The 25171-nt window shown below is 36.7% G+C and overlaps 1 protein-coding gene across 1 annotated transcript in view; it reads right to left on the reverse strand.

The window, feature by feature from the left end:
• Positions 1–1645: 1645 nt before the first annotated feature.
• NCKAP1 (NCK associated protein 1) overlaps positions 1646–25171 on the reverse strand; it is a 104342-nt gene continuing 80816 nt past the window's right edge. The window contains exons 22-31 of the mRNA XM_058664698.1: positions 25037–25167; positions 24673–24770; positions 19723–19816; positions 17734–17816; positions 17226–17306; positions 11277–11370; positions 9638–9754; positions 9051–9160; positions 4245–4334; positions 1646–2576 (exon numbers count right to left, since the gene is read on the reverse strand). Of these exons, the coding sequence (XP_058520681.1) occupies positions 2460–2576; positions 4245–4334; positions 9051–9160; positions 9638–9754; positions 11277–11370; positions 17226–17306; positions 17734–17816; positions 19723–19816; positions 24673–24770; positions 25037–25167 (1015 nt within the window). The 3' untranslated portion in view covers positions 1646–2459. The remainder of the gene's footprint in view (positions 2577–4244; positions 4335–9050; positions 9161–9637; positions 9755–11276; positions 11371–17225; positions 17307–17733; positions 17817–19722; positions 19817–24672; positions 24771–25036; positions 25168–25171) is intronic.

Raw genomic sequence — 25171 nt, forward strand, 5'->3', positions numbered from 1 at the left:
AGGATGGTAGAAGGATCAAGTGTTCCTTACCACAGATGCTTAAGGGGCCTGTATCTGACTTCTCACAGCTCCTAGTTGGTATATGCCTCATTGGCTCTTACCTTCACTTTTTAGTCCTCTGCTCACATCTGGTTTCTTTTCATCCTTTATCTTGAGCTTAAATGGTTTTTCTTACAAGGGTCTTTCCTGATGACTCTATATAAAGCAGCACCCTTATCAACTCCTTTATTGCTTCATTAATATCAGAAGTTTGTTCTTTTACTGTCAACTGCAATTAAAATATAATATCAGTCATGAAAGAGGACCTGCTATATTTTGCTAACCATTATATCCCAACATCTAAAAAGATCTGCTGAACTGAATGGATTAATAGCAGGAAGCAATTCTGAGAGATCTCCTAGAACAATGGGTTAATTTCACTAAGACAGATACTAGATATTTATAATTATATAAAATAAGCAATTCCCTGGATGTACAATCGAATGAAACTGTCAAACTAATTACAGAATACTTAGAATATTAGAATCTTTCTTTGATTATTGAGTGGAATAAGTAAATCACAAGTTAGTGTGTAGAATGATAATACTGCAGAGAAAACAAGAACATTATCTTGTAGATTGAGTTCAGGCAATACGTTCAGATGCATGTGAAAAAACTGTGGATCAACAAAATTTTCGGTGACTATGAAAGGATGATCTTTTATTGGCCTTATTATAGCAAAATATGGCTTAATTACATCCTTCCACATATTACTCCAAAGTATACATACTCAAATACTTACTTTATCTCCCAGGCTATCACTGCCAATGAAGTTATAAACACTCTAGGATCCTTGTACTTTGAAACTCACCACATTAAATTTTAGCTTTAACTATTCACTGTGTGTTGGGCTATTTTAATGCAAAAAACAATTCCACTTAAAATTTTCCCTAAAAAAATAATCCTTAGTGGACCCACTGAAATTTTTCCACAAACAGTGACAACGACTCCCTGCATTAAATACAGACTGGATAAATCATACCAAAACACCTGTATGATAATCTTGCGGCAGCTCAATTTCATTTCATCCCCTACAGCTGAACAACAAAAAATGCTGTAACTGAATTCACAGTAACTCTCTCTGATCTTAGCACAAGTTATTAGTACACACATAAGAGGTTGTGAACAATAGTTCTTTATAATATCCAGACACAAAGCTGTTGAGAAAGACTTCATAATGCAAATCAGTGAGCAGAACATCTGTTTGGTTTTCAAACCAAATGAGCTGCTCTGCTCTGTATGCCAGCCCTCTATGTACGTTCCATTCACTACTGACTAATTGTATCAGTTCTCAACAACACTCTCTTCAGAATCATTTAATTCTTTCTCATTCTTTCAATAACTCTCTCGTTCTGTTACAGACAGTTACCAAGCTGATGGTACACAAGTTTTCTTTTAGTCCTTTTTTCAAACAAAAAGTCACACAATTTTATTTCCTAATTTTAGTTTTTCCTTGGAATATTTTTCAAAGCATTTAAACAAATAATGCAACAGTTGATTTATCAAATGCTGTACGTAAACATTCTCAAATCAGTTCATTGTAAACTAAAAATTTTAAATTATTGAATAGATTTTCAAAGATTTTCATTAAAGAAATAATTCAAAATGTGATACATTCTAGTGTTTATTTCATGTTATGGCAGATACACTTGAATTGCAAAAATTTAAAACATATAAAAAGTGGTTAGAGACTAACATCTGTATCAACAGTTGATAAATGTCTAAGATTGTTTATTATACATCAGGAAATAATGGTAGTGCTAATGCCAATAGGGCCCCATGGAAAAGTTAGTCTAAAAATTATCACTAGGCTTTTATATAAACAACATATGTTGCTGTTATAGATTTTTGGGGCATGATCTGTTTCTAATGCTAAGCAGCCTTTCAACATTTTTAATGTTATACAGTGTTACAGTATTTAGTTTGGCAAACATTTCAAAATAAAATAGAAATGTATTCATAACATCACAGAAATGCACACCCAATTTTGTTTTCAATAAGAACCATAGTACAGATCAGAACTCTTCCCTATATGAAATAATTTACACACAGATGAATGCTCTAATATCAGCATCTAAAATAATCACTAAATACAATTCTTTTTTTGGAAATAAACAAGCAAAGGATTTTTTTTCATCATCAGGTATCAAAAACATGTAGATAATGTAGAGATTTCAAACAAATGATATTCTAAAATTATAGGAATGATTTCAGTGAATTCAGAGAAGGTGCAACCTAAATTAACCAAGTATACTGTATTACAACCAGTTTAAGAAGTCAAATATCAGAAAATACAACCATGAAAGAAACTTAATAATCCACAAACTGTTTTTCAGGCCTTAGGGTAAAATAGTTCCACAGTTTACAGATAAACTCGAGGCAACAGATGAACGCGTGCTTGTCTTGAGTAAGCTGATATTTTATGCAGAAGATGTAACACTTTGTTTGTAGACAGCATGGTATGCATTTCTCAGCAAAACATATGGAAAACAAGATTCCAAAAGATCCATTGTCAGGAATGGGGATTCCTGCACAATCTGAAAAATTTGAAAAATACATGAAAATTTATCGTAGGAACATTTTTTTTATTTTTATTTTTTTTAATTCACTAATTACATTGTATTATGTGACACAGTTTCATAGGTACTTGGGTTCTCCCCACCCCTCCCCATACCCTCCCACCATGGTGGATTCCTCCACCTTGTTGCATAACCACAGTTCAAGTTCAGTTGAGATTCCCCCATTGCAAGCATATACCAAACATAGAGTCCAACATCTTATTGTCCAGTCAAGTTCAACGGCTTCTTAGGTATACCCTCTCTGGTCTGACGATAGAGCCAGCAGAGTATCATCCCAGTCAATTAAAAGCTCCAACATACCATCAGCAAAAATTTACATCATTATGGAATTAATTGACATAGTAATGAGTAACCAATATGTTAAAAGTAAATGCGAGTTCTTAACCACCTTCTGTGACCACCTCATTGACATTTCAATTTTAGTTTATACACAACATATAACATACATAACATAACATGTTATACATAACATCATATCATCTTAAATTAAGGCAAACATGTGGTATTTAACCTTTTGGGATTGGCTCATTTCCCTTAGCATTATGGTTTCCAGTTTGGCCCATTTGGCCACAAAGAACTGCATTTTGTTTTTTTTAATAGCTGAGAAGTATTCCATGGAGTAGATGAACCATAGCTTTCTTATCCAATCCTCTGCTGATGGGCATTTTGGCTGCTTCCATGTTTTTGCAATTACTGATTGTGCTGCTATGAACATAGGAGTGCATGTTGGTTTCTCATAAAACAAGTGTTCTGGATATATTCCTAGGAATGCTATCGCTGGATCATACGGTATGTTGATTTATTAACAAAGATTAAGTCAAAATTCCTAAACTGTTTTTATTTTAGGAAACGGACATAAACTCCTCATTTTACTTTAAAATCTAAAATGTAAATGTGCTACAGTGGATTCTACCAAAACAAGAACCACCACTTCTCGATTTAATTAGTTATTTGGTAGGGATGTGGTGAGCACTTTCATTGTTCTAAAAAAATACAGTAGACACAAAAGAACTCAAGCATATTGAAAATGTGGTCCATAACAAAAACTTTAAATGGAACCCCTAGGTTAAGCTAAAGAGCAAAACCAGACATACAACCAACCATAATTAAATGACAACTTGTAAATTCTAAATGAGCTCAAAAAGAAAGACTAATGTAGGCAGAGCAATCAGAAAAGGCTATCATGTAAAGAACTTGAGCTATGGAACATGCTGGGCCATAACGATGGACAATGATCTCTGGAGAAGGGAGGTGACAAGGTGAGCAAGGAGCCGTGTGCTGGAAACAAACAGGCTTTGGGAATTACATTTGATGGACAGAATATCAGAAAACGTAAAAGGTTAAACATTGCAAAATAGGAATATAAGGCCCGAATGCTTCCCAACAAGCTGATAAACCGTTGATAAAAGAACACCTTACAGATATTGCTCATCTTTGACTTTGCTTGCTGATATTAACAAACAATAAGGGAAGGCAGTCGTCTCAGCAATTTTTAGAAAGTGTATGGGTTAGATGGGTTAGGTAGAGTGTGCACAAGAGATTAGAAAGTAATTCAGCCTGGCCAAAAAAGTCAGTCAGAAATGGCTCTAACTTTTTCTTTTTGGCAAAAATGAAAATGAGACTTACCATATCCAGCAGTAAATACACAGATTCTCTATTTCTTGTAGTAGTTTTATCTGTCTCCTGGCCAATTTTCAGTAGACTGGAGGATGCAAGCTTAAAAGTAAACATACATATTAAAATGACTTCTAACGAAATGTTTAGCAGGTGTTATTTTTTGTTTTTCAGGATGATTCAACTTCTAACACATTTTAATCATTCAGCTGCATATAAAACAATGAGCAATTAAATAACTTTTATACACATTCAAGCAATGGTTAATAAAGTTATTAAAACAGAGATCCCAAGAAAACAAATGTAATAAAGGAAATTTCATTCTTAAAACCTTTTTTCATAACAAATCTTTTCTTTTAAAGATTTTTTTAAAGAAAATTTTAATTGGAAAGTCAGATATACAGAGAGGAGGAGAGACAGAGAGGAAGATATTCTGCCCACTGATTCACTCCCCAAGTGGCCACAACAGCTTTAGCTGCGGTGACCAAAAGCGAAGTGCCTGGAGCCTCCTCCAGGTCTCTCATGTGGGTGCAGGGCCCCAAAACTTTGGGCTATCTTTGAATCCTTTCCTAGGCCACAAGCATGGAACTGGATGGGAAGCGGGGCTGCTGGAATTAGGACTGGCGCCCATATGGGATGCTCGCGCATGCAAGGTGAGGACTTGAGGTACTAGGCTGCCACGCCACGCCTGACAAGTCTGTCTTAAAACTATTCACATTATTCCTCTTTCCAATATCTGTTGTCCTTCTTTACCTGACTTTTTGCTTTTACTTCCTCTAGACAGTCAAGTTCACCAATCTTCTTAGCGCTCCGCCAGGGCCATGGGCTAACCCCGATGGGACCGATCCAAGGGCCTCACTAAACCAGCCAAATGGTAGTAGCAAAGGGTGGGGTGTACAAAGGGCAGGGACTTAATCCATGCAAGTTTATGCCTCACCCTTACTGGGAATTCCTCGTTCATACGGAATGACTGCAATATCCATCCCCATCACAAATGAGTTCAAAGGGTTACCCGAGCCTGCTGGCAAAGGGTAGGCACACACTGAGCCAGTCAAAGCACTGCATACAGCTCTGGACATCTAAGGGCATCAGAGACCTGTTATTACTCAATCTTGGTTGCCGAATGCCACTTGTCCCTGTAAGAAGTTGGGGGAGGCCAACCGCTCAAGGGTCGCATAACTAGTTAGCATGACAGATTGAAGAACATTCCAAAAATATTAAATGGAAAATTCCAGAAATAATTAAGTACTAAATTGTATACTGTTCTAAAGTAGTGTGATGAAATATTATGCCATCCTGCTCCATCCAAAGACACTAATTATTTCTTTGTTGTGCATCTATACCATTTTTACTACCCAGCCTAGATATGCTACCCTTCTGTTCATCAGTTGTTTTTAGTTAACAGAACAAGCAGTTCTGCAGTGCTTGTATTCAAGTAACCTTGATTTTATCTTATAGCGGCTCCAAGGAACAAGTGTGAGATGCTTGCAATCTGGACATGCCAAAGAGAAGATGTGATACGTATCTTCTAAGAGAAAAGGAATGAATAGAAATTTTACATTAAGGTTGCTGAGGTCTACAGGAAAAACAAATCTTCTATCTAAAAAGTTGTTGAGAAGGAAAAAGAAATTTGTGCTCATTTTGCTGTCAAAACTCAAACTAAAAAAGATAAGGCCACACTGCACATGAAATGATATGAAATTTGGGAGTAGAAGATATGGGCAGAAAATATGTTCCAACTGACAGCAAAATGTTGAACCAGAAAGCACTGAGCCTATACAAAGATTTTGGCAAGGAATTCTCTTAAAAGAAGTAATACCAAGCCATCTACTGAATGTTATGGTAGTTGCACATATTTAACAATATGCTTGAGCTGAAAAAATTAGTGGACAGAGTTGCTGCTACATTTCAGAAAGTTGAAGAAGTTGATTACAGATAAAGAATATCATCAAGGAATGTGTTTAATTGCAAAGAAACTTCTGAAGGACCCTTACAAATTATATTAATTAAAATGCAAAGGTAGCACCAAGGATATAAAACATGGAAAGACAAACTCTGGCATTATGTGGTAATCCTGTAAGAAACACTCACAGACAATGTGCAAACAATCCACAGGTTCTCAGAAAAAAATAAAGTGCATGTGTTCTGATAGTATAATCCTAAAGTGTTGGCAACAGCTGTTTTGCTTATGGAATGGTTCCCTTGGTGTTTTAAATCAGAACTGAAAAAAGCAATTGGAAAAGAAAGCATTCCACTTAAAATCCAGCTGATAACAGAAAAACCATGGTTGTACTCAATCAGCTTGCTGTGAAACACAAATGTCATAGTTGTATGTCCATCATAAACTCGCCTGCCTTTTGGCTGCATCCTACTACCGATTGATTTAGACTCTAATCGGGACATGCACAATCCTGAAAAGCGTTTGCTAACACTCAGGCAGTTACATCTACCTATGCTGCAAGGAACACATGAAAACCAGAAACTACAGTTTGTGCTGAAAAAGTTTATAAGAACTGACAAGCCTCTGAGAAACTGATGGAGAAGTTAGGAAAATCACTGACAAAGACGGAGAAGTTAGGAAAATCACTGACAAAGACAATTTGGTAGAGAAGGGCTTGTCGACATGCCTGATGAAGAAGATAAAGAACATAATGATGGTCACTGAGAAGTGTTATCAAAATTAGGAACTGGAAGAAAATGTCCAATTACCTACAGAAGAAGAAGAAAAGGATGTAGAAACAGCAATGTGGAGCCAACTGCACTGTACATATTAAAAGACAAAATGAAAAGGATTATGATTCTTGAATGGAACTCACAAGAAAGTCACCTCTACTTTCACCAAAGGATTACAGTCTTTGCAACAATATCTTGATGAGTTAAAGACAGCTGCTTCCAACCATATTATTATTTCAAAAAGTTAGAATGGCACAATAAGGTATCTTGAGTAAGAACAAAGTATAGTATTTTAATTGTTCTATTTATTATTAGTTACTGTTGTAAAAATTAATATCTCCTACTAGTCTTCATTTGTAAGTTAAGCTTTGTTACAGCTGCGTGTGGATGGGGAACAGTGGTATAAACGGTGGTTATTATTATCTTTGCTGCAGATGTCTACTAGCGTCTTGGAGCAAATCCTCTGCAAATAACGGAGGACGACCGTATTTCCTAGGTCTCAAAAAGGATGTGAATTTCACATTGCGTTTGAAGCTGCAGGAACCAATGAGATTAGGACAATAAATCTCAAATGAAGGAAATAAAGGAAAAGGAAAAAAATAGTGTGAATACTGTCTTCCTAAGAAAAGAAGTTATTTTCTCCTCTGACACTAGATTCACTTTTTTTTTTTTTACAAAAGATTTATTTATTTGTATTGGAAAGGTAGATTTATAGAGAGAAGGAGAGACAAAGATCTTCTATCCACTGGTTCATTCCCCAGGTGGCCACAACGGCTGGTGCTGAGCCAATTCCCAGCCAGGAGCCAGAAGCCAGGAGCTTTCTCCAGGTTTCCCACGCAGGTGCAAGGTCCCAAGGCTTTTCGGCTGCCCTCGACTCCTTTCCCAGGCCAGCAAGTGGGGCAGCCAGGACATGAACCAGCACCATATGGGATCACAGTGCATGCAAAGTAAGGGTTTGTTTTTTTTTTTAAAGATTTATTTTATTTTTATTACAAAGTCAGATATACTGAGAGGAGGAGAGATAGAGAGGAAGTGGAGCTGCCGGGATTAGAACCAGCAGCCATATGGGATCAAGGCGAGGACCTTAGCCACTAGGCCATGCTGCCGAGCCCCAATGTAAGGGTTTTTAACACTAGGCTATCACACCAGGCTCTAGTTTACTTTTAAAATTTAAAAAAAAAAATTCAATTTTTTAAAAAAGGCAACAAGGTGTAGAACTAAAAGAAGCAGCAAATATTACAGCATTCAGTATACTATAGCACATCTTTCTTTAAATAAAGTTGGAGCAGGTATATTTATAAGGGATACAAAGAGGGGTGCAGGCTTTGTGGCATATCAAGCAAAGGTGCATGGCACACCAGTATCCACACTGGCACTGGCTCATGTCCCAACTTCCCATCCAGCTCCCTGATAATGGCCTAGGGAAAGCAGTGGAGGATGACTCAATGTAGGCCCTGCCACCATCACAGGAGACCTAGATAAGGCTTCTGACTCCTAGCTTTGGCTTGGCCCAGAGCAGGCTAGTGTAGCCATCTGGGTGACTGAACCAACAGATGGAGGATTTTTCTGTCTCCCTCTCTTTCTGTAAATCTTTCAAAAATAAACAAACCTTAAAAAGAAAGAAAGAAAGAAAAATACAGTAACAGAAACACAGAGCCATATTTTACCAAGTAAACAGAAATCAGTCATATACATCTTTTTGGTTAAATTTTTCAATTTTTAAACACTAAAAAAACTTCTAAGGGAGTTTAAATACCTGTACAGGCAAAAAAACAAAAACAAAAACAAAAACAAAAAACAAAAAACAAAACAAAGAAACAAACAAAACCATGCTCACAATGGTGAGCTCCAGGACTGGGGCAGAGGTTTTCTTGAGTCTTAGGGACAAAGTATTATACTCTGTTGCTTCATTCTCAGGTTTTCATTTGTCCCTCCCACCAAAAGGAAAAAAAAAAGAAAAACATAAAAACATCAAAAGATGACTAAAATTAATTTATTGGAGGAAAGAATCTAAAAAAGAAAATGTCATTGGAGGATATTAAGTAAAATGTAAACTAATGAGAATTTACGCGATTGCATCTCGTGGTTGTGGTTTTTAATTTTCTATATAAAATGTCATGAGTCTTGTTACTTGATTATACGTACAGCCAAAAATTCTTTAAGACGGTCTTCAATGCTTCCTTTATGAATTGTAAACAGAGCTGCTGCGATCTGGTTTATGGCTTTGGCCAAGCAATGTATATTGTTGCAGTGTCCTGAGAAAGCGAAAATAAGATTGTGTGTATTCTGTGTGATCCCCAAATATCAAAGATTCTGTAGCAAGCAAATATTTAGTAACTTAATAATTACATATATAGAGGCATGACTGAAAGCCGAGTTGGGGTACTGACTGACTCTCCCTTCTTACAAGACTGAGGTTTTCAAAAACAGTACAGTCTGAGAGCAACAAATGATTGTATCTGTGTTAATCATGCAAGTTCACTTTACATTTTATCATCCACTCTAAGACACAAATTCATGCACACGTGTCACAGATTGACAGCTCTTACATATATCATAGATTAGGAAACTGAGGCCTAGAAAGAGAAACAGACTAACCCAAGTTACATAACTAGTAAGTGGCAGGAGTTAAAGTATTTTAAATGACAAAATAGCATCAATTACTTGAAAAGTATCTACTATTCCAAAGTCAATGGACTGCCTGGTACCAAAGCAATTTAAAACCATATTACCTTCTATAGCAGGGCTATACTGAGACATCACATTACTAGCCAGTGTTGGCAATGAGACTGCCACAAAGACCATGAGCAGGCAGGCAATTTTATATTCTTCTTCTGGACTGATGTTTTCTAGAGCAGAAAAATTAAGAATTAAACTAATTCTTAAAGATTAGCTAAAGACAAAAAAATGTTCAGGTAAAAAATTTTTTAAATTACTTAAAACTTACTATTGTTTTAAAATAATAACATGAAAGATTTTATTAGAGCTCTATAGAACTTATGGCAATTTTTTTATAGGAAAAATAAACTAAGTATAAATAACATGCAAAAAAATCTTGAAATCCAGGCCCGATGTGGTGGTCTAGTGGCTAAAGTTCTTGTCTTGCATGGGCCAGGATCCCATATGGGTACTGGTTCTAATCCCAGCCACTCATCTTTCCATCCAGTTCCCTGCTTGTGGCTTGGAAAAGCAGTTGAGGACAGCCCAAAAGCCTTCGGACCCTGCACCCACTTGGGAGACCCAGAAGAAGCTCCTGGCTCCTGGCGTTGGATCAGCTTTCCAATAAAAATAAATGAATAAACAAAAAATGTTGAAATCCATATATTACTTTTTTCAAAATAGTCATTTTCCATCAATTTTTGAAGACCTCTCATGTTATGGGGTTTCTTAACTACTTAAGTATTTTTCAAGGACACATAATAAACAATGCAAGCTTGTATTTTTTCTTCATTGTTAAGATTTCAGGGTGAAAAATATAATTAGGATTATCTGAATTGCAAAATTTTATAACAAACTTGCTAATAAATTATTTCACAAGAAAAACCCATTTACTACAGCTCAGAAAATTTACCTCATAGATTATTGTGTAAAATCACCAGAATAATTTTTTTTTCCTGAAAGTCATCAATCATATATGAATGAAAAATATCTAGCATTGTCCTAAAGATTTTAGGATAAAACCCTTTAGTATAAATAGATAAAATGCTGCTTATATCAGAGTTGAATCAACAAATAGAGTATTCTGGGTGCTACAATTTAAAGGGCTATCCTTAAAATTTCTAAATGATTAGTATCGTACAACAATGTACAGACTAGGATGTTTAAACTCAGTCCCTTTAAGACAGAAATAGAAATTTCAAGATATTTTTCTGCTATCACTTTGGCCATTTCCAATTACAATACAAATGCTGTTATCTTCCCTATCTTAAAAAACCTCTTCTGATTTTTTATTTCTTTGTTTCACTATTCAACAAACTCTTTGAGAACTGTTTTACACTTATTATCCTAATTCCGTTTCTTCCATTCTTTTTTCAGTATCAGCTCTCTGTACCCCTAAATCCCCACTGACACTGATCTTGTCACTCACTAACTCATCACCGTCTTGCCACTTCTCATACTGCCTTCTACTCTACAGGTCCATTCTTATCAGTTTCTCTCAGTTGAGCTGAAAATTGGAGTGATTCAAGGCTCAGATCTGGATCCTGTTCAGGGCCCCAGCATACATGCATACACAGACTCAGGGGCCTCAGATGACTCCTGAACACAAGGCAGGTATCAGGTATCTGAATAGATGGACAAATAGCACACCTATATCTATGTAGTACCAATATTTTCAACAAAAAGTACTACATATTTACTAACAAATCTTACCTGATTTTTGTGAGGAAAGAGCTACTACCAGGGCAGGATCAATTTCACAGGGTAATCCAGCAGCTGAAGATAACTCATACACATTCATTGCAACCTGACAAAATTTAAGAATTACAGAATTAGCCTAACAAATTCCTGAGAACGTACATTTTGATGGATTAAGATTTAGTACTCATATCACAATTAACCAACAAGAATACTAGAGAACTCCAGAAACTTGCTGAAACATCAACCACAGAGCAAATTAGCTTTTTTATTTTTTAAGATTTTATTTTTTTTTATTGCCAAGTCAGATATACAGAGAAGAGGAGAGAGAGAGAGGAAGATACTCCATCCGATGGTTCACTTCCCAAGTGGCTGCAACGGCCAGTGCTGTGCCAATCTGAAGCCAGGAGTCAAGAACTTTCAGGTCTCCCAAACGGATGCAGGGTCCCAAGGCTTTGGGCCGTCCTCAACTGCTTTCCCAGGCCACAGGCAGAGAGCTGGATGGGAAGTGGAGCTGCCCCAGAACTAGAACCAATGCCCATATGCGATCCCTGCATGTTCAAGGCAAAGACTTTAGCTGCTGGGCCACACGCCAGGCCCCAAATTAGCTTTAATTAACAGCTGATTCAGTATTCTAACTTACTGCTAGTTATAACTTCCTATACTAGGCCAATGGAAACTTGGGTATGTTCCATGGTAAATTGCAACATAATTACTGTAGAACTACTGTTTGTCTTAGAAATATGGATATGAAAAATCAGAGAAGTGAGAAAAAATTATTATACCTATTTTTATGTACACAGTTGCTTAATGAAAACTCTAGTGATTCAATACCTAAATTGTATAATATGTACAAATGCGAGAAATTAATAATTATAGCAGGTTTTTAAAAAATGTTGAATTTGGTATCTAATAAAGGATTTTATGATTTAAATAATTTTTCATGGCCCAACATGACAGCCTTATGGCTAGAGTCCTTGCCTTGCACACACCGGAATTCCATAGGGGTGCCAGTTCTAATCCTGGCAGTCCTGCTTCCCATTTAGCTCCCTGCCTGTGGCCTGGGAAAGCAGTCAAGGATGGCCCAAAGCCTTGGGACCCTGCACCCGCATAGCAGACACAGAAGAAGCTCCGGGCTCTTAGCTTCGGACCGGCTCAGCTCCAGCCATTGCAGCTACTTGGGGAGTGAATCAATGGATGAAAGATCTTCCTATCATTCCTCCTCTCTGTATATCCAACTTTCCAATAAAAATAAATAAACCGTGGGAAACTGGGTGGGGCTTCTCCCTCAATATTCCCCTTTACCTCAGACACAAGAAGGAAACAATATGGACATAATAGTCTTACCCACTTCCCTATAGCCCCTGAACCTTTTTACTGTAATTAACTATGTAAAGATTGTCAACAATATAATTTAAAAAATAAACAAATAAATAAACCTTTAAAAGTAATAATTTTTTGTATCACATGTGATTTAAAATATTTTCAATATATTCTGACTGTTCAACCCTGTAGTTAAAAAACTAGCTATAGGGACTAGATTGTGGCACAATAAGCAAAGCCACTGCCAGTGATGCCAGCAGTCCATACTGGTGCCAGTTTTGTCCCCGGCCTCTCCACCTCTGACCCAGCTTCCTGCCACTGGCCTGGCGAAAGCAGTGGAAGATGTCCTAAATCGCTTGGGTCCCTTGTCACCCATGTGAGAGACCACGAAGAAACTCCTGGCTCCTGGTTCAGCCCCTGGCCCAGTCCCGGCTTTTGTGGCCATCTGGTAAGCGAACTAGTAGATGGAAGATGTGTATCTCTTCCTCTCTCTGTAGCTCTTTCAAACAAATTAATTAAAAAAAAAAAAAAAAAACAGCTACTTAATATCTGTGGTATATATCTATCCACTTATGATAAATGGAATTACTAAGTTCTGGATAAGACATGTTTGTGATGTTATTCACTTCATATACAAAAATTAATTCAAATAGATGACAAACTTAAATCTAAGAGTCAATAGTATAAAATTCTCCCAGAATTCTAAATATTAATGACTTTGGGTTAAGACATTAAGAACAATACAAACAAAAGTAATTATACACCAATTTTAAAAACAGTAAAAAAAACAAACAAAAACAAACCTCTGAATACACATTTCTCCAGATACAACATATGAATAGCCAATTAATACATGAAAATATGGTTAGTATAATTAGCTTCAAAAAATTTTAATCAAAATAGATACTACTTCATGCCCACCAGAATGGCTATAATCATGAAGGCAGATTAACATATACAGAAACATCAAAACATCTAAAAGACGTAGAAACACAAAAAATTTTAAATACTGCTAGTAGGAATGCAAAACAGTACAGCCACTTTGGTATAGTTTGGCAAGTTCTCGAAATACTAACAAGCATATACTTTCATATGACCCAGAAATTCCACTCCTTTGGTGTGCCCAGGAGAAATGAAAACAAATGATGTGATACAAATCATACACTGAATGTTCACAGCAGCACTGTATTGAGTCAAGAAGTAAAAATACCACATTCATCACTGAAGGAATTAATAAACTGGCATATCCATACAATGGAATATTCAAAACCATTTTTCAAAAATGAAGTACTAACATGTTTCAGTCTGAATGAACCTCAACAACTGTATGCTACGTTAAAGAAGCTAGTGTCAAAAGACTACACATAGTATCATTTATAGGAAAGTTTCAAGCCAGGCAAATCTACAGGAAGATTAGTGATCATTCAGAACTGAAGACTTAGAGAAAAAACAGAGGATTCTAGGGATTCTTTCTGAGAACATGACAAAGTTCAAACACTGCATGTAACAGTGCTGATTTCATAAATCTTGACCACACTAAAAACCACTGAATTTTAAGTAAACTTCATTGGTAAAATTTATGACAGGTAAATTATAAGGGAAACAAACAAACAAAACTTTTCCCCCCAATGAGTTCTATTCAAAGTTAATTTCCCTGAAGGAATGTGGGGGGAGAGGGTTGCTTTTTATTTTTTATTTATTGGAATGGGTTTTTAAAATGTATTTATTTCATCTTAATTAAAAAGGTACAGAGCGGAAGAGAGAAAGGAGGAAGGGAGGGAGGAAGACAGAGATGTTCCATGTGCAAGTTCACTGCCCAAATTCCTGGAAATAGCCAGCCTGGCACATGGATGGCACAGACTAGGTACTTGAGTGGCTGCCTCTCAGGATGTACATTAGCTGAAAGCTGCAGCAGAGAAGCAGAGCCAGGACTTAAAGCCAGGACTGCGAAGGGGACGCATACACCTAAGCACCCTCTTAGCTGGGACAGGCATGGGTCACGGTGGTTCAACACCACTTGGGGTATCTTGCACCCGTTTTCAAAATGCCTGAGCTGAAGTCCTGCCTCCACTGCTAATTCCAGCTTCTGTAAATACACACCGTGGAGGCTGGTGGGCGATGGCTCAAATAGCTGAGAACCTGCCACCCATGTGGGAGACTCAGACTGATTGGCTAGCTCACAGCTGTGGCCTCACTCAGGTCAGGCCTGTGTGGGTTTTTGGGCAATGAACCAACAGATGGTATGTCACCATCTATTTATATTGCTACCTCTGGAAATCAACAAAAATATCTTAACAAAAATGTGGTGGAAACCAAATACAATTATGCCAGGAGAAAAGAATGGAAGAGTTGCTCAGAATACTAAATTAGTACTGTAACAATGTACATAGCAGTACCCTTTCAAGGACTGATTAATTATAATTTTTTTCTGCAGTTTTTTCCATCTAAGAAATTATTTTGAGCTATTTCTACAGAACACAAAAAATCTTTATTTATTTGAAAGGCAGAGCTAGAGAGGGAAAGAGTGATAGAAAGAGATAATTCAACTGCTGGTGCACTCACCAGACAGCTACACTGGCCAGGGCCAAGCCAGTCTTTAGTTAGGAGCCGGAAGCTTCATCAAGCTCTTCCCACATGAATGCAAGTACCAAAGCACTTGGGCTATGCCCGCCAGTGTTTTCCCACGTGCATTCGTAGGGAACTGGATTACAACTGATGCCTGATGGGATACTGGCACTGCAAGTGGTAGCTCACTCAATTTGTCAAGATTAAAAATGCCAATTCCCTGCAAGATTCAATTTCCTTTATTTTTATTGGAAAGGCAGATTTTTAAAGAGAAGAAGACACGGAGAGAAAGCTCTTACATTTGCTGGTTCACTCCAAAAGTGGTCACAACAGCTGGAGCTGAGCTGATCCAAAGCCAGGAGCCAGGAGCTTTTTCTTGGGTCTCCCATATGGGTGCAGGGTCCCAAAGCTTTGGACCATCCCCCACTGCTTTCCCACGCCACAAGTAGGGAGCTGAATGGGAAGCGGAGCAATCAGAATATGAACCAGTGTCCAAATGGGATCCCAGCAGACACAAGATAAGGATTTAACCACTAGGCTATCACACCAGGCCCTGAATGTTTTTTTAAGTGATGATTTATTTGGGCCTGGAGCAATGGCTCCATTGGCTACTCCTCCCCCTTCAAGTTCCACGATTCCCATATGGGCACCAGATCATGTCCTGGATGTTCCACTTGCCATCCAGTTCCTGCTTGGGGCCTGGGAAAGCAATAGGAGAATGGTCCAAAGTCTTGGGACCCTGAACCCACATGGGAGACCCAGAAAATGCTCCTGGCTTCGGACTGGCTCAGTTCTGGCCATTGTGGCTGCTATGGGAGTTAACCAGCACTCAGAAGATCTTTCTCTATTTCTTTCTCTCTATCTGCCTTTCCGATAAAAAAAAAAACTTCAAAACAAAACAATTTTTTTGACCAACAGAATTACATGCATAGATACACACACACACACACAGATCAAGATCTATAGTCCATTTGTTGGTTTATCCCCCAAATAGCAGTTAGGCAGGGCTGGGTCAGGCCAAGGTCAGTAGCTGGGTCTCAAACTGGCACTCTGATATGATATGCATACAATGTAGGTAGTGGCTGTAACCAAATGTGCCACATCACTGGTCCACATACACATTTTTAACAGTAAAATCATAGGACAATCTTTCACCTCAAGGATTTATTCTGTTTAAAACAAAACAATAACACAAATAAAAATAATTAATCTAGTTAAAAAATATAAGTGGAGAAATAAAACTATGATACAAGTCAGAACATGTTCAATTTTATAGTACAGATAAATTCTCTAATAACACTAAGATAAAACTGTTTACACTGAAGAATTTAGGAAGGGTTATTACAAAATGATAACTGATTAGGCCTTAAAAGATACTTAGGATATCAAAAGACAGAAACAGAAAATATAGATTAGGGCAAAATTATTGTATAAAAAAATAGATTTGAGAATGCACACACACACATGGTCAGCTCACATTTGGACAAAGTGGGAAAAGGAAGGAAAAAGTGGTGGACAAGTCTCCAAAAGTTTCACTGTTACCAGTTTGAGAAGTTCTACAAAGCAGTTATTTTTTCCTCAAGTCTATGCTTTTCAGTTCATGTGATACCATAAACAACCCAAGAAATATGAAAGCTCAGCCTACTAGTAAGTTATGGCTTGGATTAGATCAGTAACTAGATTTCATGGTTTAATGAATTTTCAAAAGAAAAACTGACTCACATTATTATTGGGTCACATATGAATTAACTAAAAAGAATTATTATAACTTACACTCAGTTTCCATTTCTATGAATAAATATCTCAATATCTATACTTTAAAATGGAAGTCTCATTTCCCAGATTTTTAAATAATTTCACACTGGTAAAGGTGATCAGGTAAATGCACAGTAGTATTTTGGCGCTGAACTCTGAGTGATGTAGTTTCAAAGGTCAAGGATGTAATTTCAAAGGCAAGTACACTAACAGATCACTGTTAAAAAAGAAACTTTAAAGAGACATAGGATTTAACACATTTTATTTTTAATGTAACCTGAACTTCATTTTAGAATGAAATGGCAGAAGTCATATCAGTACCTTCATATCAGTTTCCCTTGGAATGTGATCCTTAAAATCTTCAATTGAACTTACAAGAAAAGGAATGTGGTAGGACAAGACCTAAACAGGACAACAAATAAAAACATAGAATTAATTCTAAATAGAAACTCCTAACTGCTTGAAATACTGCCATTTGACTGATTTCAGTTTTCATAAAAGTTATTTTACTTAATCTATTTCTACGTTATTTTCCCAAGTATCAAGAAACATAAAATGAATGTATGCAATGTGCAGTGAAGTATATTCAAAATTAAAACAATTCTTCAATAGCAGAACTGAAAGACTAATGTAACATCTAGGCAGGTTACACCCTTCAAATTTCAATACCAAAAACAAAACATGAGTCCAAGTAACTCAATTTCTATACAGTTTATTTCTCCAATAACAGTTCAGATTTTAATCATATCAATATCCATTGTGAATTCAAAGGGTGACTTGTAGTTTCTGATTTTCTGACAATAGGTGAGTACTTATAATGGTTTCTTACATCTCTCAGTGCTTCCTGTGCCAGTGATCGGAAGGATAAAATCACACCAATTATTGTCATTCTCTTCAAGACACTGTCAACAGCTAAATTCAAGACAAGCAGGGGAAAAGAAGGGAAAAAGCATGAATTTAATTCTTAATACCATAAAAGTTCCATGACAGAAGACACAATTAATGGAAATTTAATTGTAACAAATGACTAGAGGTAAAGTTATTGAGTGTATACATTTAACCATTTAAAACTGTGAAGTAATAATAGTTTGCATCAAATAGAGTATACTACTTTTTAAAAATGAGTTAGGTAGCTCATCAGAATCTTGAAATAGTCTTTTATGTGGTCACCTATATAAAAAGAGGCAAGGGAAGGCAGAGGAAAAGACTGGGCAAGAAAGAGTTGAGTGGAAACAGTCCAGGAACTCATAAGTGCTAAATTCTTAAACTGTTGAGTCAAGAAAGGAAAAATATTTATTAAATACTTCTCAAATAATATGATCAGCACTTATGTGATAGGAAAATATATACTTACCTGCGTATATGCAACAAATTGGAAAGTGGTATATAGAAAACTGTGAACTATGGTCACCAACAAAGGAACAGGAATGGAGAGATTTTGTTCATAAGAATCTTACATTAAACCACACAACCCATGCATAACATGAACTAAAATGTAATGGAATTAAAGTAGTAGTGTTAACAAAAGGACTCAAAGCACTCTTTCATGAAATCTATATGAGCAGAAATAACTCATACTAATTGTATCTATAACACTCAAAAGAGTCTGTGATACATGGCAGATCAGCTGATGTTTCAATGAAATGGAGATTCAAAACCAGACCAGAGAATTTTCAGTATCCACAAGAAGTTAAAAAAGAAAAAAGAGTGAAAAACAGCACTTCTTAAGAAAATATCATTAAGTCTGGGCATAAAGAGGAGTAAGAAGAGAAACGGAGGAGGAGGGAATCAGTCACAATTTCGTAACAAGGAATCACAAAGTGGAAAGCAAAAGTTATTAGAAAGTGAAAAGTCATCATTTGTCTTCCAAAGGATATTATTAATCAAAAGTTGACCAAAAAATCACAATAGGCAAGCCTTTTTTGACCAATGGCACTTTCCCTAGTACTCCAAAATTTCCATTAACCTCCCAAGTGACTGATACTAAAGCCAGAGGCCATATGCATCTCAGGCCAGCCAGGTCACAGGCAGTGAGTGGAAGGAAAGCAATAAACAGCCAAAAGAGAGGTTAAGCCAAAAAATAACTTTTTTGAATGTCACGCTAAGGAATATACTCTTTCCTTCAAGCAATGAGGGAGCTGTTCAGAATTTTTGAAATACGAAGAGCTAAAGCAAAGAAATGTATTTAGAAATATTATCTCTGAATATGAAAAGTGGGTTAAAAAGAGAAAACTGAACACAAAAAGATGATGAAGCTAAAAATAAAAGCCACAAGAACAGAAATGAACATATTTGGGATATGATAGTTAAGAGGTTAGATCTGCAGGAACTGCAAGTTCAAACATCAATAGCACTTTACCTAAAATCCTGAAATAATCTGAGTGAAAGACAGAAAGATGATTAAAATCAAAAAATATACTTTTGAAGGGAGCAACTGCTACTTGCTGTATTTCCTAAGTTTTCTGAGAGCGATGATAAAATTTAGACAAAGTATTGTAGATTTTATTCCAAAATTTATAATTTTGTTTGGAATTTTAACAAATTCCATTTTGATTTAATTCTGCAAATAGAAGGTACTGACCATACTACAGATATTAAATTCACTAAATCAAATATTTACTAACCATTAAATTGGTAAAAAAGTTCTGAAGAGGTAACCCATATACTGAAAACATCTTTTGAGTGCAAACATTTTCTGGTTCTCTCCATAACCGAAAGAACACTTTTCATAAAGTACTACTTATATTCATGTTATAAAAGTTAAACACATGAGTATCAACATCTTCCTAACGGTTAGCAATTATCAAGAGTCACCCACATGATAATCTTTTGAAGAGTGCAGCCATCTGGTCTGGTTTGTCAAAGCTGGTCCTCATCTGTGTTAGCACATCAACATTCTCCACCACAAGTTTCTGGAAGAAAAAGAAGAGTAGGAGGTCAGGCACAGATCTTACCAGGAGATATGAGTATATTTAGGAATTAAAATTTGGCATGTAGATAACACAATTCATGAGATCCAGATGCTCCATGCTATATAATTTGTTATTTCAACAAAATATTCTTAAAATTATTTACACAAAGTTACCATTTTTATTTGAGTTCAAGAAGGAAGGCGTAAGAAAGGTAAGTAGTAACAACAAGACGTCGATAGTAATATGGGTAAAGGAGGCAACAGAGCCCAGTCCAAATGAAACTACTTTTCCAAAGTTACAGCCCACCAAAGATATTTTAGCGTGACTTCTGACAATGAGTCCATCAGTGGATATATAAAATCAAAGGAGAATTGACACTTTATAGGAATTGCACTAAAGCAACGAACATCAAAACAAGTTGGAAAATCAGTGTAAACCATGTATTATTCCTTCAAGACATCACAGAGAAAAGGAAATTTAAAATAAGCAAAAGAAGTCAAGCACTTGCTTTAAAAAAAAAAAGGTAGAAATCATTGGAAAACGTTTTTCTTGAAAGAATCACTGGAAAAATAATTTAGTTAAAATATTGTAACAATCTCATTCTGACAGAGAGAAGGCTAGACAACAACAAGCTGAGAAAGTGACTCAGACAACCTGCTCTTTACTGTATTGTTTCAATTGCCTTTATCACTAACATCATAGCCTCTAGGTCTTAAGCTAATTCAAGCCAAGTTTATGATTTCGGATCTCTATAAGGTTTCTTTAAAGGAGAACTTCCCTACTTTCAGTTCTCTATATTGGTTGTCAGAATCTGCTACATATCAAAATCACCTCTGGAAACAAAAACAAACAAAAAAAGATTAAAAAAACAAAACAAAAAAGAAAAACAGAAAAAAACAAAACAAAACAAAAAAACAAAAAAAGAAAAAAATTGAAAAAGAAAAGAAATCACCTCTGGAGCCTTTTCCAAATACATATAATCAAATATTCATGAATGGACATTTTAATTCAAACAATTACAGTGGGAAAATGTAGCAACTACATAGTCCAGTTTCATTGTGGCTTTGTTATAAACAAAAGGTTAAGGACAACTAATTAAAGGGGGTTGTGAAAAACTGCACAAGAAAATCTGCAAAAATCATTTTTCCTAAAACATGAGGCAAGAATCTCACTAGATAATTGATATTACCTCAGCTTATCAGACTCCTAATCAGAGGTTCGGCTCTAGTAACATTTACCTGCTAAATTCAACTTCTACTCTCTACAAGTTAGGGTGGTTGCATTTTCTGGGCCAATACTGTCTTAACCTAAAATTCAATGCAATACACACTCAAATTGTGTGCCCAACCTTTAAAGTACTCACATACTTTGAACATATCATATATCTGATTCAAAAACATCATCAAATTTAAATTCCTTATGTTATATGCCACTAAAGAAAAATCAACCATCAATCAATATAATAAACACATATAATGTGAGAAATACTAATATAGGATAAATGTCTTAAAATCAGTAAGTTATGGTATATATCTAAGAGTAAGAGTGCAAATACTTGGGGCCACCCCATGTCTCCATTTGCGGTGATGACATCCCATGTGGATGTCAGTTCATGTCCTAGCTGCTCCAGTTCTAATTCAATTCCCTGCTTATGGACTGTGAAAGCAGCAGAGAATGACCCAAAAACCTGGGCCACTGCACATGCATGGGAGACCCAGAGAAAACTACAGGCTCCTGCACTTCATTCAACTCAGTTCCAGCCACTGAGGCCATTTAGACAGTGAACCCTCTTTCTCTATCTATCCTCTCTGTAACTCTGCTTTTCAATTAAAAACAAAATAAATACTTTAAAAAGCATAATAATTTAGATTCTTTTTAAAAACATATTTATTACTGGAAAGGTAGGTTTACAGAGAGAAGGTGAGAGAGAAATATTTTCCATTCGTTGATTTATTTCCCAAAATGGCTGCAACAGCTGGGGCTGCACTGATCTGAAGTCAGGAGCTTCCTCCGAGTTTCCTACCTGGGTGCAGGGTCCCAAGGCCTTGGGCCATTCTTGACTGCATTCTCAGGCCACAACCAGGGAGCTGGATGGGAAGTGGGGCAGCCAGGACATCAACTAGTACCCACATGGGATCCTGACGCATGCAAGGCAAGGACTTTAGCCACTAGGCTATGGCACCGAGTCCCAATTTATATTCTTTCATGAACATTTTTACAATCGCTTTTACACTATTCCATTTGAGTAAGAGGTAGTATTTCAATCTGACCACTGAACTAAGGCTTAATAAAGCTGGATAATAAAGTTGGGCAGTTACCATGATATTAGTAGAATTTGGAAACTGAATTCAAATAAATCAGACTCTAAAAATTCATATTCTTAATCCACAAATAAATGGGGTTCTGGGGTCAGAGTTGTGGTTTAGCAGTTAAAGCCACTCACTGCCAGCAATGCCAGCATTCCCAATGTATGCTGGTTCAAGTTCCAGCTGTTATGCCTATAATCCAGATTCCTATTAATGGTCTGGGAATGTGGCAGAAGATGGCCTGAAGTATTTGTAGGAGTCCTGAAAGAAGCTCTAGACTCCTGGCTTCATGCTGGCCCAGCCCTAGCTATTGCTGCTTTCCAGAAAATCAATCAGTGGATGGAAGATATCTTTGTCTCTTTCCTTTTCTTTCTGTAACTCACTGAAATCAATAAATGCATCTTTGGGAAGAAGGAAGAAAATAAGGAAACAAGAAAAGAGAGAAAGAAAGGGTTCCCAATCTTCACTGTGTATCAGAATATTTTTTTAAAGATTTTATTTATTTCTATTGCAAAATCAGATATACTGAGAGGAGAAGAGACAGAGAGGAAGATGTGTCCAATGATTCACTCCCCAAGTGACCGCAACTGCCAGGAACTTCCTCCAGGTCTCTTATACCGGTACAGGGTCCCAAGGCTGTGGGCCGTCCTCAACTGCTTTCTCAGGCCACAAGCAAGAAGCTGGATGCAAAGTGGGTCTGCCAGGACTAGAACCGGCAACCATAGGGATCCCAAAGCGCTCAAGGCAAGGGCATTAGCCACTAGGCCACCATTTTGGACCCTTAAAGGATATAATTTAAACCTTAAAAAATAACTAAGAAAATAATAATACATACAAACTATAACCTGAATGAACAGCTCTGGGTAGAATTTTGAATTTTGTCATGCAAGGAAAGCACTATGATATAAGAAGATTATGGCTTGACAAAAAGCCAAGAAATATGGGAGTTGCAAAGCATTACCTAGTTTATTCACCTCTTTAAATCAACTGTTCACTATAAAACAATACTCAACCAAAATGGTATGGAAAGACCTTACCAGCTCTTTAAAACAAAAATTGATTTGGAAATCCTTTGCTCACTTGCTGGTTTTAAGAGATCAGTTTTGGGCCTGGCATGGTGGCCTAGCAGCTAAAGTCCTTGCCTTGAACGCGCCCCGGGATCCCATATGGGCGCCGGTTCTAATCCCGGCAGCCCCACTTCCCATCCAGCTCCCTGCTTGTGGCCTAGGAAAGCAGTCGAGGACGGCCCAAGTCTTTGGGATCCTGCACCCGTGCGGGAGAACTGGAAGAGGTTCCTGGTTCCCGGCTTTGGATTGGCGCAGCACCGGCTGTTGCGGCTCACTTGGGGAGTGAATCATCAGATGGAAGATCTTCCTCTCTGTCTCTCCTCCTCTGTGTATATCTGACTTTTCAATAAAAATAAATAAATCTTAAAAAAAAGGGATCAGTTTTAAGTTTATTTATTTTTTTCATTTTTAAAATAATTTTTATTTTGAATTTTGAATTATGTGGTACAATTTCGTATAGGCTGGGATTCCCCCGCAAACTCCCACTCCCCATCAGATTTTTCCCACTTTATTACAATAGTGTAGTAATTCATAAGGAATCATAATTCTTTTTTTTTTTTTTAGTTTTAAAGTAGGATTTATTAGAAATAGTTGAGAAAGTAGACTCCCATTCTAGTGATGGGAGGGGGAACCATAATTCTATCAGTCTCTTATTTAAGTGTACCCCGACATTGTTGGTAGAGACAATGTCAGACAGTCCAGCGTCACATTGTCTACACATGTCCAACAATTTCATTGGGAATCCATCTTTCATCTGGAAGCAGGGATGCATATTCCATTATACCTCCACATCTGTATATGATAGACCCCAGAAATCTATTACTATATACATTTCCATAAGTGGGAAGCCATGAAACAAGGTCAACAACTGGTATGAGTTAGAACAGCCACAACAACAACAACAACAACAAATTACAGCACCATGAAAAAATGCGCCACTGAGTAACCAGCACGAGTGACAAAAAGAGAAACTCAAAAGTCTCTTGGGAAAAATGATGCCATCATATAATCCATGAGTCCATGATGAATTTATTTTTTACTTATTTGCAAAGCAGGGCAACAAAGACAGAGACATAAGAGGGGGAAAAAAAAAAGAAATCTACACACTGGTTTATCTGCCAAATGTCTACACCTGCCAAAGCTGGCCCTCGCTGGAAATCAGGAGCTAAGAACTCCATCTGGATCTCCCATTTGGCTAGCATGAACTCACATTCTTGAGCCATCAAATCAGTATCTCCTGCTATGCGCACTGGCAGAACATAGCCTAGTGGGCAGAGGCATGGCTGGATCCCAGGGAGCGCCATTATTGGATACAGGCATCACAAGGTAGCTCCATCCGCTGCACCACACCAGCTGCTTTCCCACTAACTCTTTCATTTCATTGGCATAGCAGTATTTGCAAGTCAGAGTAAAATAATTAACATTGTAGGCATGCAAAAATTTCATAAAAGCTTTTTAAGAATTCATGAAAAATCTATTTTACCTTAAGTTCAGCAACTTGTGATGAAATATGCCACATAAGGCTTTCACTCAGGAACTTCATACCATATGGGCCTAGTAATTCTGACAATGATCTCATTTCTGAAAGGAAATGTAGTGAATTTTATACTTTAGAAAGAAACATGTTAAAGGCCACCATATACTGAAACAAAGAAAGAAATGAAAATTTCTGGGAAAAATCTTTTGAACTAAAATGGTAACACAAAATGCAGAATTGGTTCAAAGAAATAATTTGCAATTATGCATAAAAATGAATTAAAACCATCACAACAACAAAAAAATCAAGACACTAGCAAATGGATCAAGTTTACTGTACTCTCTAAAGCAAGTTATATGTATTAATTCACCTGATATGTCAGAATATTCCTCTGCATTGAATGTTAATTCATTTTCTGTAGGTAAATTTACAAATGCTTTCATTGCAGGAAAATAAGCTATATGACCATTGCTGACTTGTCTTAACAAAGTTTCCAAATACCTAG

Source organism: Ochotona princeps, chromosome 5, assembly GCF_030435755.1.
Source record: "Ochotona princeps isolate mOchPri1 chromosome 5, mOchPri1.hap1, whole genome shotgun sequence".
In the NCBI taxonomy this organism is placed as follows: Eukaryota; Metazoa; Chordata; class Mammalia; order Lagomorpha; family Ochotonidae; genus Ochotona; species Ochotona princeps.